This window comes from Podarcis melisellensis, assembly GCF_964234715.1.
Source record: "Podarcis melisellensis genome assembly, chromosome: 5".
Classification (NCBI taxonomy): domain Eukaryota; kingdom Metazoa; phylum Chordata; class Lepidosauria; order Squamata; family Lacertidae; genus Podarcis; species Podarcis melisellensis.
The window spans coordinates 84,814,393-84,827,666 of record NC_138537.1 but is presented as its reverse complement, the minus strand read 5'-3'; the positions used below and the strand labels follow the sequence as shown (position 1 = coordinate 84,827,666).

The 13,274-nt window shown below is 45.7% G+C and overlaps 1 protein-coding gene and 1 long non-coding RNA gene across 3 annotated transcripts in view; one reads left to right on the top strand and one right to left on the bottom strand.

Annotated features, from left to right (window-relative positions):
- Nucleotides 1-277: 277 nt before the first annotated feature.
- Nucleotides 278-13,274, top strand: part of ADK (adenosine kinase) — a 199,760-nt gene continuing 186,763 nt past the window's right edge. The window contains exon 1 of one of the 2 annotated variants that reach the window (XM_081913767.1): nt 278-436. In XM_081913767.1, the coding sequence (XP_081769893.1) occupies nt 375-436 (62 nt within the window). In that variant the 5' untranslated portion in view covers nt 278-374. Of the gene's footprint in view, nt 437-10,312; nt 10,488-13,274 lie in introns of those variants that run through there. The other variant, XM_081913768.1, reaches the window with a different exon arrangement.
- Nucleotides 2,453-5,525, bottom strand: LOC309371295. Its single transcript, XR_014169023.1, has 2 exons — nt 5,122-5,525; nt 2,453-2,616 (listed from the first exon to the last, which is right to left on the bottom strand). It is a non-coding gene; the product is annotated as an uncharacterized lncRNA (long non-coding RNA).

Genomic DNA, 13,274 nt, shown 5'->3' with positions numbered 1-13,274 from the left:
GCTCCGGAGTTTTGGAGAGCAGCGAACTTCGCTGGGCGCCTTTTCATCCTTGGCTGCAATTTTTTTGCTAACAATTCACCCAGGCGCAGAACTGGGAGTTGCATTATCGCCGGTCCTACCTGAAAATCTGGGGCCAAGTCCTTCCGCCTTTTTTATTTTTAAGCCCAATGCCCTCGCATCCCCTCCGTTGCTGGATCAGGCATTCCGCCCAGCCTACCCTGCGCGCTTTCGTGCGTAAATCTCTCCCCGCCTCCTCTTGCTCCTCCTCCTCCTCCTCCCCTGCCGGCTTCCCAGAAAGGAACTGGGTAAATTCGTCTGCAAAATAAATAAATAATAGGAGCTGGGAGCAGCTTGCAGGCGGCCGCTGGACGAGCATGAAGATGGCAGAAGAGGCGCCCCAAGCCAAGAAGCAAAAGCTGGAGCCCATTCAGCTTAGGTAAAGAGAGAAAAGACGGAGGAGAGGGGGATGGGGTCGTATCGACCGTAAGTTAGAGAAACCTGGATCAAACGAGATGCCGATCACGCTCCCACGCAGCCCACCCTCGAGGCTCAGAGAGTAGTAGGGTGGTGGGAAGCGCCTGGCAAGGTCGGCCAGCGTTGCCGGATGGGCAAGGAAGGGGCATTTCGGTGCCATAAGTCCCATAGATGGCACGGGGCCCCGACTGCACCACGAGCGCTTACCCGCTGGCATGTTTTTTAGTGACCTCGTCCTGGAAGCAAAGGTTGGGTTTATTTGGCAGGAGTCTACATTGCCCTGAGCAGTCTGCCCTGAGCACGGTCCGCATTGCCCTGAAAGCGACCAGGGAGCCGAGGGCCATTCTTCCTCTTGCACGCCGGCTAGGGTGATTTATTTGGATGCCAGAATAGGTTATTCGGGCTGTTTGTTTCCTCCTAACTCTCCCTGCCATTATTCTGGAACGTTTGACGGCGCAATGAAATCAGGAGGGGAAATGTTCTATTGTTCATACAAGACTAATGGCTGGGAAATCGGAGGCTGCGTTCGTGGTGTGTGCCATTTGAATTGTTTTTTGGTGACAGTTATGCGGTAGGCGTGTAGCGACTCGCTCGCTCCACGTGGCCTAATCGCGCACGCCTGGATGTCTGCTCTGGTGAACTTCTTGCAGCTGTGACCAAAGAGGAAGAAGCGTTAGCAAGAGGAGAGCAGGGGAAGTTCAGGCTTGAGAGAGGTCATTTCACAGGGCAGCATCAAGGGTTCGCTCCACAAGTTTCCCCTCCGGGGCTACTTTAGACGTTACGGTTCGTGCACGGAATATACTGTAAAGGCAGAAAGGGCAAAGTGAAGTTTGGTGGTAATAAACAAGTGTTTGCAAATGTGTGTGTTAATCAGACAGGGTTGTTAGCCTGGGTCCCAACTGCCTGCAGCTTCCTGTAAAATATACATTTGGCAGCAAACAGTGTTAGAAACTCAGATGTATAAGCTAGGCATCTTATAGCTCCTTAAACCAAGGTTTCAGGTGCCAAAAAGGAATGCCTAGTTGCCATTTTAAGGCAATCCAGCTCTAAAGTCTTATTTTTCAAATGATGGTCTGACTGATTCTCAGTTAAACATCTGACTAGTTCAGGTGACAACCCTGAGCAAGATTAAGAACTTTGAGAATTTACAGAATAAATTCACTTGATCCACAAATATATTGGCCTATTCCTACCTCTTTTTCTTAATGGCAACATGGACCATTCATAACGTCATAATATTCTTCAACAACTGTGAGCAGAGCAGTGGGGTGGGGTAAGGGAAGACAAACTACAACAATTAACTATAACATTTCCTGCTCCTACTCAGGCTGTACAGAAAAAGCAAATTGGCTCCTGAAATTCATTCTGATTGTACAGGTAAAATATAACTGCTAGAATTCTACAGTGTGTGGTACTGGTGTGTGAAAACAGTTGAGATCCAATAATCCCCAGGCATGTACCTCCAGGTGGTGATGTCAGGCGCCATCCTGGCCCCAATACATCTTCATTTGGTTGCAAGTGGCCAATAGCCAGGTGCAAAAAGCTCCTGGCGCCTGGCTAATTTCGAACACTGGTAGCAAACCTACATCTTTGTCTTTCTAGCAAAGGCTTCGCCAACCTGGTGTCTCCACTCAGTCTAACTGGACTACAGCTGTCACCTGCTCTGCTCCCATGTGCTGGTTGGGATTGATGGGAGTTGTAGTCCAAAACAGCTGGTGGGCACCAGATTGGCGAAGCCTACCCAAACTTGTGATAAAGCTCTGGGTTAAGAACAGAAGAACACCACCACTGGGTCAGACCAAAGCCCATCTAGTCTCACAGTAGCCAACTGGATGCTCTGGCAAGGGTTGCCTGGCAAATGCACTTGTGTGCTCATGTTTATATACAGACCTTTCCCACTGTGCACATCCATCTTAGGTGTAAATTATTTATTCATTTTTTAATTGCAATTATAGCCCACTTTTTCCTCCATGATGCTCAAGGTAATGTCTTCATTTAATCTACTGTGTGGCAGGTCAGGCTGTGGCCCAAGGTGATGCAGTAAGCTTCATGGCCTAATGCAACACTCTAGCCACTATACCACACATACTCTTTGTGGCTCTCAGAAAGTCTATGTCAGACCAATTGAGATTAGGGACAGGCCTAGAATGGGGGAAGGTTAGAAAAAGTAGTTTGGCAAGTTTCTGAAGGAAAAGGTGCCCTCTTAAGAATGTTGGCTGGAGGAGTTGGTGGGGCGCAGAGGAATGAATGTCAGAACTGTGAACTTTGTACACTATTATAATTTGACGGCCAGGGCAGCTTTACAATTAGAGGAGACCAAATGGGCAGAAACAATGTAAGGGATTTTGTCAAATCTGAGGAGATTAGTGCTGAAAGGAGATTGATCCAATTTGTGGCTTCATTTCTAATCAGTGCAATGATTCACATCTAAAATAATTTAAAAAGACGAATTTTTAACAGGTCTTTAAGGTGAGCTTATACTCGAAACCTTTGATTGCTTGTTTGGGAGTCAGCTGCACTGAACAAAAATGGGATTTGCTTCCGAATAAATTTGCACAGGGTTTTGTTGTTAATCTTCAACTCAGTAATCGCACAACAGGAATTGCTTCTGTGTGAACAATAAAGCAATTACGGCAGGAGGCAGGGGCTCTGCCACCCAACCCCCCCAAACTGCTGTATGCACATTTGTGGACATATGCCTATGTCCATACATATATGCATATGCAGGCCCTTGGGTTCCTCATCATGAAGAGCACTGCCTATATATTTAGGAATATTGCAGATGTGCCTTAAAATATCCGTATGATGTATGTATGGCTTGCTACCGCCCTCCATATGTGTGTTCCTTATACATGTGGAGGCTGAGCCCTCTTGTATACATGGAACTAAGGCTTCCAGTAAAACTGGGTTTATAGCAAACATGTCATCATCATAGAATCATAACATTATAAAGGTGGAAGGGACCCCGAGGGTCATCCAGTCCACCCCCCTGGAATGCAGGAATCTCCACTAGATCATCCAGGACAGATGGCCACCCAACCTCTGCTTGAAAACCTCCAAGGAAGGAGAGTCCAATACCTCTCATGGAAGTCTGTTCCACTGTCAAACAGCTCTTACAGTCAGAAAGTTTTTCCTGTTGTTGAGTTGGAATCTCCTTTCTTGCAACTTGAAGCCATTGGTTTGAGTCCTAGCCTCTGGAGCAGGAGAAAACAAACTTGCTCTCTCTTCCAGGTGGCAGCTCTTTTGATATTTAAAGATCGCTATCATTTCTCCTCTCAGTCTTCTCATCACTGGGCTAAGCATACCCAACTCCCTGAACCGCTCCTCATAAGGTTTGTTTTCCAGACGCTTGATCATCTTGGTTGCCCTCCTCTGCACACATCCCAGCTTGTCAATATCCTTCTTAAACTGTGGGATCCAGAACAGGACACAGGACTCGGGATATGGGCTGACCAAGGCAGAATAGAGAATTGCTTCTCTTGTCATTATACTTTTGTTATAAATATACTTCTCTTGATGCAGCCTAGAGTAGCATTAGCCTTTTTTTGCTGCTGCATCACACTGTTGACTCATTAGCAACATGGCTGATTATCTGTGGCAAGTAAGAATGTCTGTAAACTGGTAGAGTTTGTTCTCCCCCCCCCCCGCCCCGCCCCCTAGCATCTTATCTGTCATAATTGCAAGGGTTGGGACTTTTTGCATGCTTAGTTGAAAGGCTGGATTAAGGAGATACAGAACAGCTTACTGTCAGGTCAGTAGTTTATCTTAGCTGTTTTACAACTCTACAACATATAGGCTTTCCCCATATAGGCTTTGAAGCCCCTAGGACGAAAGCTGCGTTACATGAACACCATCGAGTTCTTCTCAGAACAGTGCATAGATGGGGGAGATGGTAAAACTTGCTGTGCTGGTAAGGGTAAATTGCAGCTGCCTAGAATTTAACCAGTGTAAATGCGCCCCTGAAGCAGATTTCAGTGCACAGGCAGGACTGTGTGGATGAAGGAACAGACAACTGATCTCAAGTTGTCTATGGCTTGACAGGTTCAGCCCAGTATTTTGATTTGAAAGTACTGGTGGCTAATGTAACTAGTCCACAAATGGTACTATGCCTTCAGATTTAATGGCATCCATATTGCTGAATTTTGCATTCACTTTGACTTCCAGACCATCTTCAACAAAGGCAGCCCTACAGAAAGCTCATTACAGTAGTCCTGGTTGCAGGTAATATAACATGGGTGAGCATGATCAGATATGGCTGCTCTAGATAGGGCTGCAGCTGATGGGGAAACCTGAACTTGTGGAAAACACTCCTGGGCACTGCCATTACCTGCACCTGTCCAGACAGCAACCGGCATCTTCCTCTCAGTGTTCAAAATTTGCCAGGCGCATTTTGCACCTGCCTATTGGCCATTTGCGACCAAATGAAGGTGACTTGGTGCCAGAATGACACCTAACATCTGCACCATCTGAAAGTGCATGCCTGGGAATCATTGGATCTTGAGTGTTTTCACACACTCATACCACAACCTGCAGAATTCTATCAGTTACACTATATCTGCAGAATCAGAATGGATTTTAGGAACCAAAATGCTTTTTCTTTGCAGCCTGAGCAGTGAACGGCCCTGCTCACAGTTGTGAAGAGTATACCTTATGAATGGTCCATGTCACCATTAAGAAAAAGAAGTAGGAATGGGCCAATATATTTGTGGACGGTCCTCGGATCAAGTGACTTTTCTTCTTTAAGTTCTCAAAGTTCTTAACCTAGCTTAAGGTTCTCACCAGAACTAGCCAGATGTTTAACTGATAGTCACAGTTTAGAGCTTTAGAACTTTAGAGCCGTCCAGTCCCCTAATGGCAACCAGACATTCTGTTTTGGCGACTGTAACCTTGGTTTAAGGAGCTATTTGGATGCGTGAATTTCTAACACTACTTCCTGTCTATGCCTGGCGAGCTTTGCTCTGCTATGGTGGGAGGAGCCAAACTGAGCTGAGCGCTAATCCGTAGAAAGAGGAGAAAAGTTGAGGGCAAGAGTGAAGAAACAAGACCTGAACAGTGAGTTTCTAGTTCTTCTAATATTCTGAATTGTTCGTGAATTGTAATCATTCCAGAACAGCCATGAGCTCTTCTTAATTTAATATTTAATATTGTGCCTTGAGTCCTCTCCCTGCCAGCTTTAAAAATACTTCCAGGGTCCCTGGCTAAACCAGCGCATAAAATGATCTCTACCAATGGCTGGGTCTGGGTAGCTTCATAGTGAACGGTTTTGTCAGGTACTACAATTTTCCATAGCTTTACAAGACACTGCCTTCCTGCTGCCAACAGTTTCTTCTGGTGTTGTGTGTTAGGTTGCCAACTTTTAAAAGTGGCTTTAAAAAATATGTGCCTTTAAACCTTTTGATGCACACTGATTAATAGGTGATTATGTTTGTTCCATGCTGAGAAAAAAAAAATCACCTGCTTAATCAGGCAGTGCAAGTTGTTTTTAAAGGCAAAAGAACAAGCCAATAAGTTACTTTTGTTCTAGGCAGTTGGCAACCCCACCTCTGTGAGCCTCCCCACCCCACTCCCCGCCACCACAACTTTAAAATTGGTCTGTTCTTAATTTATTATGGCCACCAAACCCCCTCTTTCTTTCAGGCTTCTGTAGTTCTCTGAGATCTATGCTTTTTATCCCATCACTCTTCTCTCTCTCTCTCTCTCTCTCTCTCTCTCTCTCTCTCTCTCTCTCTCTCTCTCTCTTGAATTTATAAATCTCCCACCCTGATGTCCATAAGGAGGCAATACATCTAGGTTGGAAGCTGGCAACTCTACCAGCAGCATTATCTGAGATGCTTCAATTTCTCCTGGGTAAAGTGGAGTGCAGACTTAGAACAGTACTGCTTTAAAGGGCCAGGATAGGCTGTGATACTCTGAGCACAGATTCAATTCTAGCTCCTGAAATGTTATGCCATAATACATGTATTAATCTCTTTAAGGTGCTACTGAACTCTATGGTGTTTTTGCTGCAGCAGACTAACATTTACCCCCCTAGAAGTTTGTAGCTAGCGAATAAACATCCTTATTTTATTGCAAAATACCGAACAAGCTTGATTTTTTAGATTCCTCTTTCTCTACTTGAATATTTTCTTTAGGGAATTTAGGACAGCATTTCTCACAACTTCAAAGTTGTTAAATTAGTTTGAAAAGGGCAAAGCTCCTTTGCACTGCAGATATCAAATTACTTAACCTTTCATTGTAAGGAGGAGGCAGAGGGAAAAAGAAAAAACCCAGACTACAATGGCTATTAGTTTTTGTGGAACAGAAAATGCACATCTAACTTAAATCTCAGATTACTTTCCTAAAGCCAAGCATTTGTCATATAACAAAGAGATATATCCCTTTAAAAAGTAATCTCCTTTTTTCTTTTTTACTGCATCTACAGTATGGAATTGTAGCTTTCCAGACTGAAGCAAATAAGGTCAGAATCATTTGCTTTTAGCTTTGCAGTCAACCAGATCAAAGGCCCAAGTTCACAGATTCAACCTTGTACTTCTGATGGGGCACTCTAGGCCATAGCAAAATTAGTTTATAAGCAACAGCAAGACTCTTGGGTTTGTTTTTTCAGCAGACTAACATCAATACCCCCTTGCAAACCCAGCTCCTAAATTTGTTTTCCTTTAAATCCTTCCTGGCCAGCTATACAAATAGGCTTGGTAGGTCCCTTGGTAGGTGGCACTGTCGGTTAAACCACAGAGCCTAGGGCTTGCCAATCAGATGGTCGGCGATTCAAATCCCCGTGTCGGGGTGAGCTCCCATTGTTCGGTCCCTGCTCCTGCCAACCTAGCAGTTCGAAATCATGTCAAAGTGCAAGTAGATAAATAGGTACTGCTCTGGCGGGAAGGTAAACAGTGTTTCCGTGCGCAGCTCTGGTTCGCCAGAAGTGGCTTAGTCGTGTTGGCCACATGACCCGGAAGCTGTACACCGGCTCCCTCGGCCAGTAAAGCGAGATGAGTGCCTCAACCCCAGAGTCGTCTGTGACTGGACCTAATGGTCAGGGGTCCCTTAACTTTACCTAGGTTCTTTGTGGTTCCCCCCCCCCCCCGGAAGTAAAGATATTACAAGGGACTTTCAAACCACTTGTTTTCTAGTCAGGCTAGTTTTGCTGCATATATTATTATTTGTACTGATATTATCTGTTAGAATAATAAATTAGTTTGTGTATCTCAAAACAAATAGCCCAATCATACCTTTACACAACAGCATTTTTTAAAAATGCAGAAGAGGTTAGTAAAGCCTATTGTACTCACTTTTTTCTGCAATAATTTAGGGATCTAACTCTCTGCAAAACAGTACTGCACTCCTACTTTCATGTGGATGCTGTCTTCTGCTGGACCAAACTACTGGTATGTTTACTCTTTGGAGATAGGCAACCACAAACAGATGTACAAATTCTTCTTCTTCTTTGGCGATCACTCATAGTCGAGTAAGGTGAGTCCATAAGTGACTGTGGAGGCCAATTCTGCATCCTTCCACAGTGGAGACATAGGTTTTCAGACGGGAGTTGATCACGGTGAGGGTTTGCCAAATGTGCCATCCTCTTAGCTCATTTCTCCCTTCTTCCTGAGTTTGAGCGTCTTCAAAGTCCATGACACCTTTGGTAAAGGCTGTTCTCCAATCGGAGCTCTCGCAGGCCAGTATTTCCCAATTGTTGGTGTTTATACTACATTTTTAAAGACTTGCCGTGAGAGAGTCTTTAAACCTCTTTTGTTGACCACTAGCATTACGCTTTCCATTATTAAGTTCGGAATAGAGTAATTGCTTTGGCAGATGATAATCAGGCATCTGAACATGACCAGCCCAACAAAGTTGATGTTGAAGAATCATTGCTTTGACACTGGTGATCTTTGCTTCTTCCAGTACACTGGCATTAGTTCGCCTGTCTTCCCAAGTGATATGTAAAACTTTTTGGAGGCACCGTTGCTTGAATCTTTCGAGGAGTTGGAGATGGTGTTTATAAGCGGTCCATGTTTCACAAGCATACAGTAAGGTTGGTAGTGCAATAGCTTTGTAAATAAGCACTTTGGTTTGCTTGCAAATGTCCCGGTCCTCAAACTGTACTTCAGTCGGGAGAAAGCTGCACTCGCAGAACTCAGGCAATGCTGGATTTCAGCCTAAATGTCGCCCCTTGTGGAAAGATAACTGCCCAGGTAGAAGTGATCAACACTTTCCAGTGTTGCACCATTGAGTTTTGTGGCACTGCAGAGTGGTTGTTTTGTGCTTGTTGGTGCAGCGCTTTGGTTTTTTGGATGGCGAGTGATAGGCCAAGCTTTTCGTAAGCTTCTGTGAAATTATTTAGGATGGTTTGGAGGTCATCCTCTTTGAGTGTGCACACACTACGTTGTCATCAGCATACTGAAGCTCTATGACAGAATTTATGGTAACCTTACTCTTTGCTTTCAGCCTGCTCAGATTAAAGAGCTTTCCTTCTGTTCAATACATGATTTCTACTCCGGTGGGGAGTTTCCCTTCGACAAAGTGTAGGATCATGGCAGTGAAAATAATGAATATAGCTGGGGCGATAACATAACCCTGTTTTAACACCTGATCCCACTGTGAATGGTTCACTTTGAGAGCCATTATCTGCGATTGTTGCTGTCATATTATCATGGAGGAGCTGAAGGATGCTCACAAATTTATCTGGGCAGCCGATTTTCAGAGGGGCAGTCCACATACTGACTGGACCGTACGTACGAATACTGCACATCTTGTTTATAGAAATCCCTGTAGCCTCCTTCTGAGGCTTGGCAAGTTAGCTAAAATGATGAGCCCATAGAAGGAAGCCAGCAGAGGAAACAACCAAGCGTCAGCCAGGGAAGGAGTCTTGCTTTCGGAAACTTCTTGTGCAAAACCGCCTCCGTCGCAACTCCTCACCGATACCGCAAGGTGCCACCTCAGGCAGGTGTCCAATGATGAAAAACCATGTTCTGCACAAGCACTTTCAACCATAGTTAGTGTGCAGATGGGACAGATCTGAGCAGCTTCATTTAGTGAAGCAAGGGTGCCGAAGATTGCATTTGAGGTCTTGCTCTTTGTCCAGGAAGGGAATTTAAAATCCCAAGTCCCCGTTTTTCGCCATTAGCCTTCAAACTGTTGACATTGGATGGGTAGAGAGGATTATTCCGCAACCTGTGTGCAAAGAAGGCTTTGTAGACCTATTGTGCAGACTTGTGCTACGTTTTCCCCACCCAAAAATATCTTTTTTTGTCGTCTAAACTGCGTCAGCCAGCATTTCTGGTGCCCCAATCAAGCTGGTTCAGCATTTTCTGGTGCCCAGAAACTTAAATCGATAACTCCGGTTATGCAACGCGTGGCGTGGCTCTGTCAGGGAGGCCCATCCCTCCTGCTTGTTTCGCCACGTGAAGGGAGGCCTGGCTGAACCCAGCAGCCAAGAAAATCCCCCTTTCACTCTCTTTTTTAATTTTAATAAGAAGGAAAGCCGCCACGACGGGCGGAGAAAGCGTGTGTGTGGTGAGGAGGACAGAGGCTGTATGGTATTAGACGCGCCTGTCAGTTGCCCACAGCAAAGATGGCGCCCTCCGCCTCCGCCAGCACCCGGCATGGCGGACCCCGCGCCTCCCCCCGACCCGCGAATGCCACTACGGCGCGACCCCTTTGCCGGGGCCGGCGGTTTCGAGGCCGCCCGAACGGCGGCCGCCTTGAAGCGCGCTGTGGCTCCCAGTGGCCGCCGGCCCGCGCTTTTCCCCTTCTGCTCATGCCCACCGCGTGTCAGCCAATGGCGGCGGCGGGAGGCGGGGATTGGCAGGTGGCGGGGCCGCCTCCTCCTCAGCTTGAGGCGGCTCAGTCCGTCAGTCGAGCCGCTGTGGGGAGAGGGAGAGAGAGGCGGAGCGGTTGGGCGTCGCGTGTCGAGGAGACGGAGGACGGCGCTCGCTTGGAAGTCCCTGCTGCCCGCCGCCTGTCAGGTTCGAGCCCCGGAGGATCCCCCCGAGCGACAGCACCGCCATGCCCACTCTGAGGTACCTCCGTTGCCAGAGAGGCTTCCCCCGGGACAAGGGAGCCGCCGCCGCCGCCGCCGCCCTTTCACCTGAACCGGCTCTGAGGCGCTTTGCATTGGGTTGGGGGTTGCGTGTATGCGCGTGTACGTGTGTATGCAGGAACGCGGGTCGGCGGGGGGGGGATAACCGCGATCTTCTTTTGGCGGGGTGGTGGCTTGGCATCCTCTCCGCCGCCCTCCTGGTTCCTCTCGCTCCCTTTCCCCACCTTGAAATGCCTTCATATCCGTGTCGCGGTTATTCTTCCTATGGTGGCGATGTTTTAAATGTGTATGCCGCCCTTCTTCCGAAGACTGCAGGGCGGTTCACAGCAAAAATACATTTTTAAAAAATGTAATTGAGAAGAAGCAGCAGCTGCGAAAAGCTTCAGGATGCCCACGTGCTTAGAAGAAAAATAATCTTTATTTGCACCAGCCACTAGCCATAGTAATAATAATAATAATAATAATAATAACAACAACAACAACAACAACAACAATAATAAATTTATTATTTATATCCCACCCATCTGGCTGGGTTTCCCCAGCCACTCTGGGCAACTCCCAACAGAATATTAAAAACACGATAAAACATCAAACATTTAAAAACTTCCCAAAACAGGGAATAATAAATAAAATGAAATGTACTGAAGATAGAGGTACAAACTAAACTATAGAAAATACATTCTGGGGGTTTACATCAACAATCAAATAATAGATCTTATTCTAATTTCTAAAAGCCTTGCAGTTTTTGCTGTCACCTGATCATCTTGATCTGCTAAAAGCAATGGCTGAGTGACCCGGGATGGACAATGATAGAGGGGGTAATAACCTCACTTCTCAAATCATTATAAAGAGTGCAAGCCAGAAGCACTTTTCTTCTAAAAAGAATTCAACTTAATTAACCGGCATTGACTTCCAAATGCCTATGCATCAGATTACCGACTTAATGAACTTGCCATTGCTTCTTCCCAAAGGCAGGCTCCTGCCATTCTGGGGTGGAGTGGAGTCGGTTAATTTATTTGGCTTCCCAATTAAGAAAAAAGTGAAGAGTCAACTCTTCAACGCTTGCTACTCTTGTCCTGAATTTCTAGATCTCTCGGCCCAGATGTTTTCAAAGATTGGCTTCTTTGGGCAAAGGAGTATGTGCAAGCTTGCGAGTTACAACCGGTTCTCCGTAGCTCAGAAGAACCTCTTGCATCAGCAGTAGTGTGAGCAAAGCGTTCTGGCATTCTGCTGTCTTCCTGCTTTGTCAGTATCTTGTCCCCAAAATATAGGTGTTTGTTGCTGATATAAAAGTGCGTGCTTGGAGAATGTATTGCAGAGAACCTTGCAGAAAATTCCAGGAAGCACATTCAGTTCATTCTGGGTCCAATGATACTAGCCATCTTTGTGCAAACTGAAAGTGCCCCCTGGAAGGCATTCTGAAGCTGTGTGTTGCAGGGAAAAACCAGTAATGGTACACAAGCTGTATTTCAGACCATTTACAAATCTTCTCTTCAAGGAAACTAGAAAACATTGTTTTTCTTGTGGACACCAGTGTTTTGCTGAAAACAGTTTGGATACAAGTACATTAAAATCTGGATTTGGCTGATGAGTAAAATACTACTCTGAGGGCCTCCTCAAGGAAGAATAAAGTTGTGATGAGAGCTCAATTGACCAAAGGCCCATCAAGTCCAGTGTTTCCCAAACTTGCTTTTGGATTATAATTTCCATCATCCCTGACCACTGGTCTTGCTAGCTAGGTATGGTGGGAGTAGTAGTCCAAAAACAGCTGGTGACCCATGTTTGGGAAACAGTGAATTCTAGTCTGACTTTCTGCTAGTCAATTTCAACATCTCCCAGTTTCTAGGGGACAAAGGTACTGCTTCTGAACACAGGCTCCGTTTAGCTACTATGGTTAATACCCATTGAGAGACTTATACTCCACAAATTTGGCTAATTCTGTTTTAAACGCAATGAAGTTTCTGACCATCACCCTGACATGTGGCTGCATCTGAAGAGTTAACATTTGTCTCCTGTATGATGATAATCAATGGCAGCTTCCTTCCCTTTCCTTCCAGGCACTTAAATTTGGCAAAAGTATATCAGCTTTTAAAATTTGAGTTTTAGTATGTACATAATCCAGGGCTGCAGTGTGTATCAGCTAAGAAGTTTGATACTGAAGCAGCTCTTGGAGATTCCAGTAGTTGGATTCAAGTGATGTCAGTTCTGTGAATGGTAGGTGTGCTTCCATTCATGGAAGTGACCAAGATCTAGTGGTGATTCCATGCTGGAGGAACGCAAGAGCTGATACTCACCAATTTTCTTGCAACCATGCACATCACCTCATGCTGCTCCAGAGCTCACCCACCTCCTCCAGAGCAGATTTTCAGGGAGAATAGAGAGGAGAAAGAATTGGCAAAAATAACCTCCTCCTCCCTCCATCACAGGCTTAATGCTATTAGGAGCAAATGGTTCCGGCCCCAAGTGGTACACTTTGTAAATGGTTCAAGCTTTCTTGTGCAGATTGCTTCCCTGTGGTTTCTCGAAAAGAAAAGAATCCTCCTAAGTAATTTCCATTGTGCAAATAGTCACCAAATTAGCTGGTGTCTTCATAGCTTGTCAGGCACCATGGGACAAATTGGAACATGTACACTAGTATAAAGTTGCAACTCCAGAATTTCCTTATCTGTTAAGGATATCTCTGTGATACTCTTCTTTGCACCAGCAGTATCTGGTGTATCAGATATCTCTTTGCCTCTAGTTGAGCAGCACGGACCAGTGTCCCTCT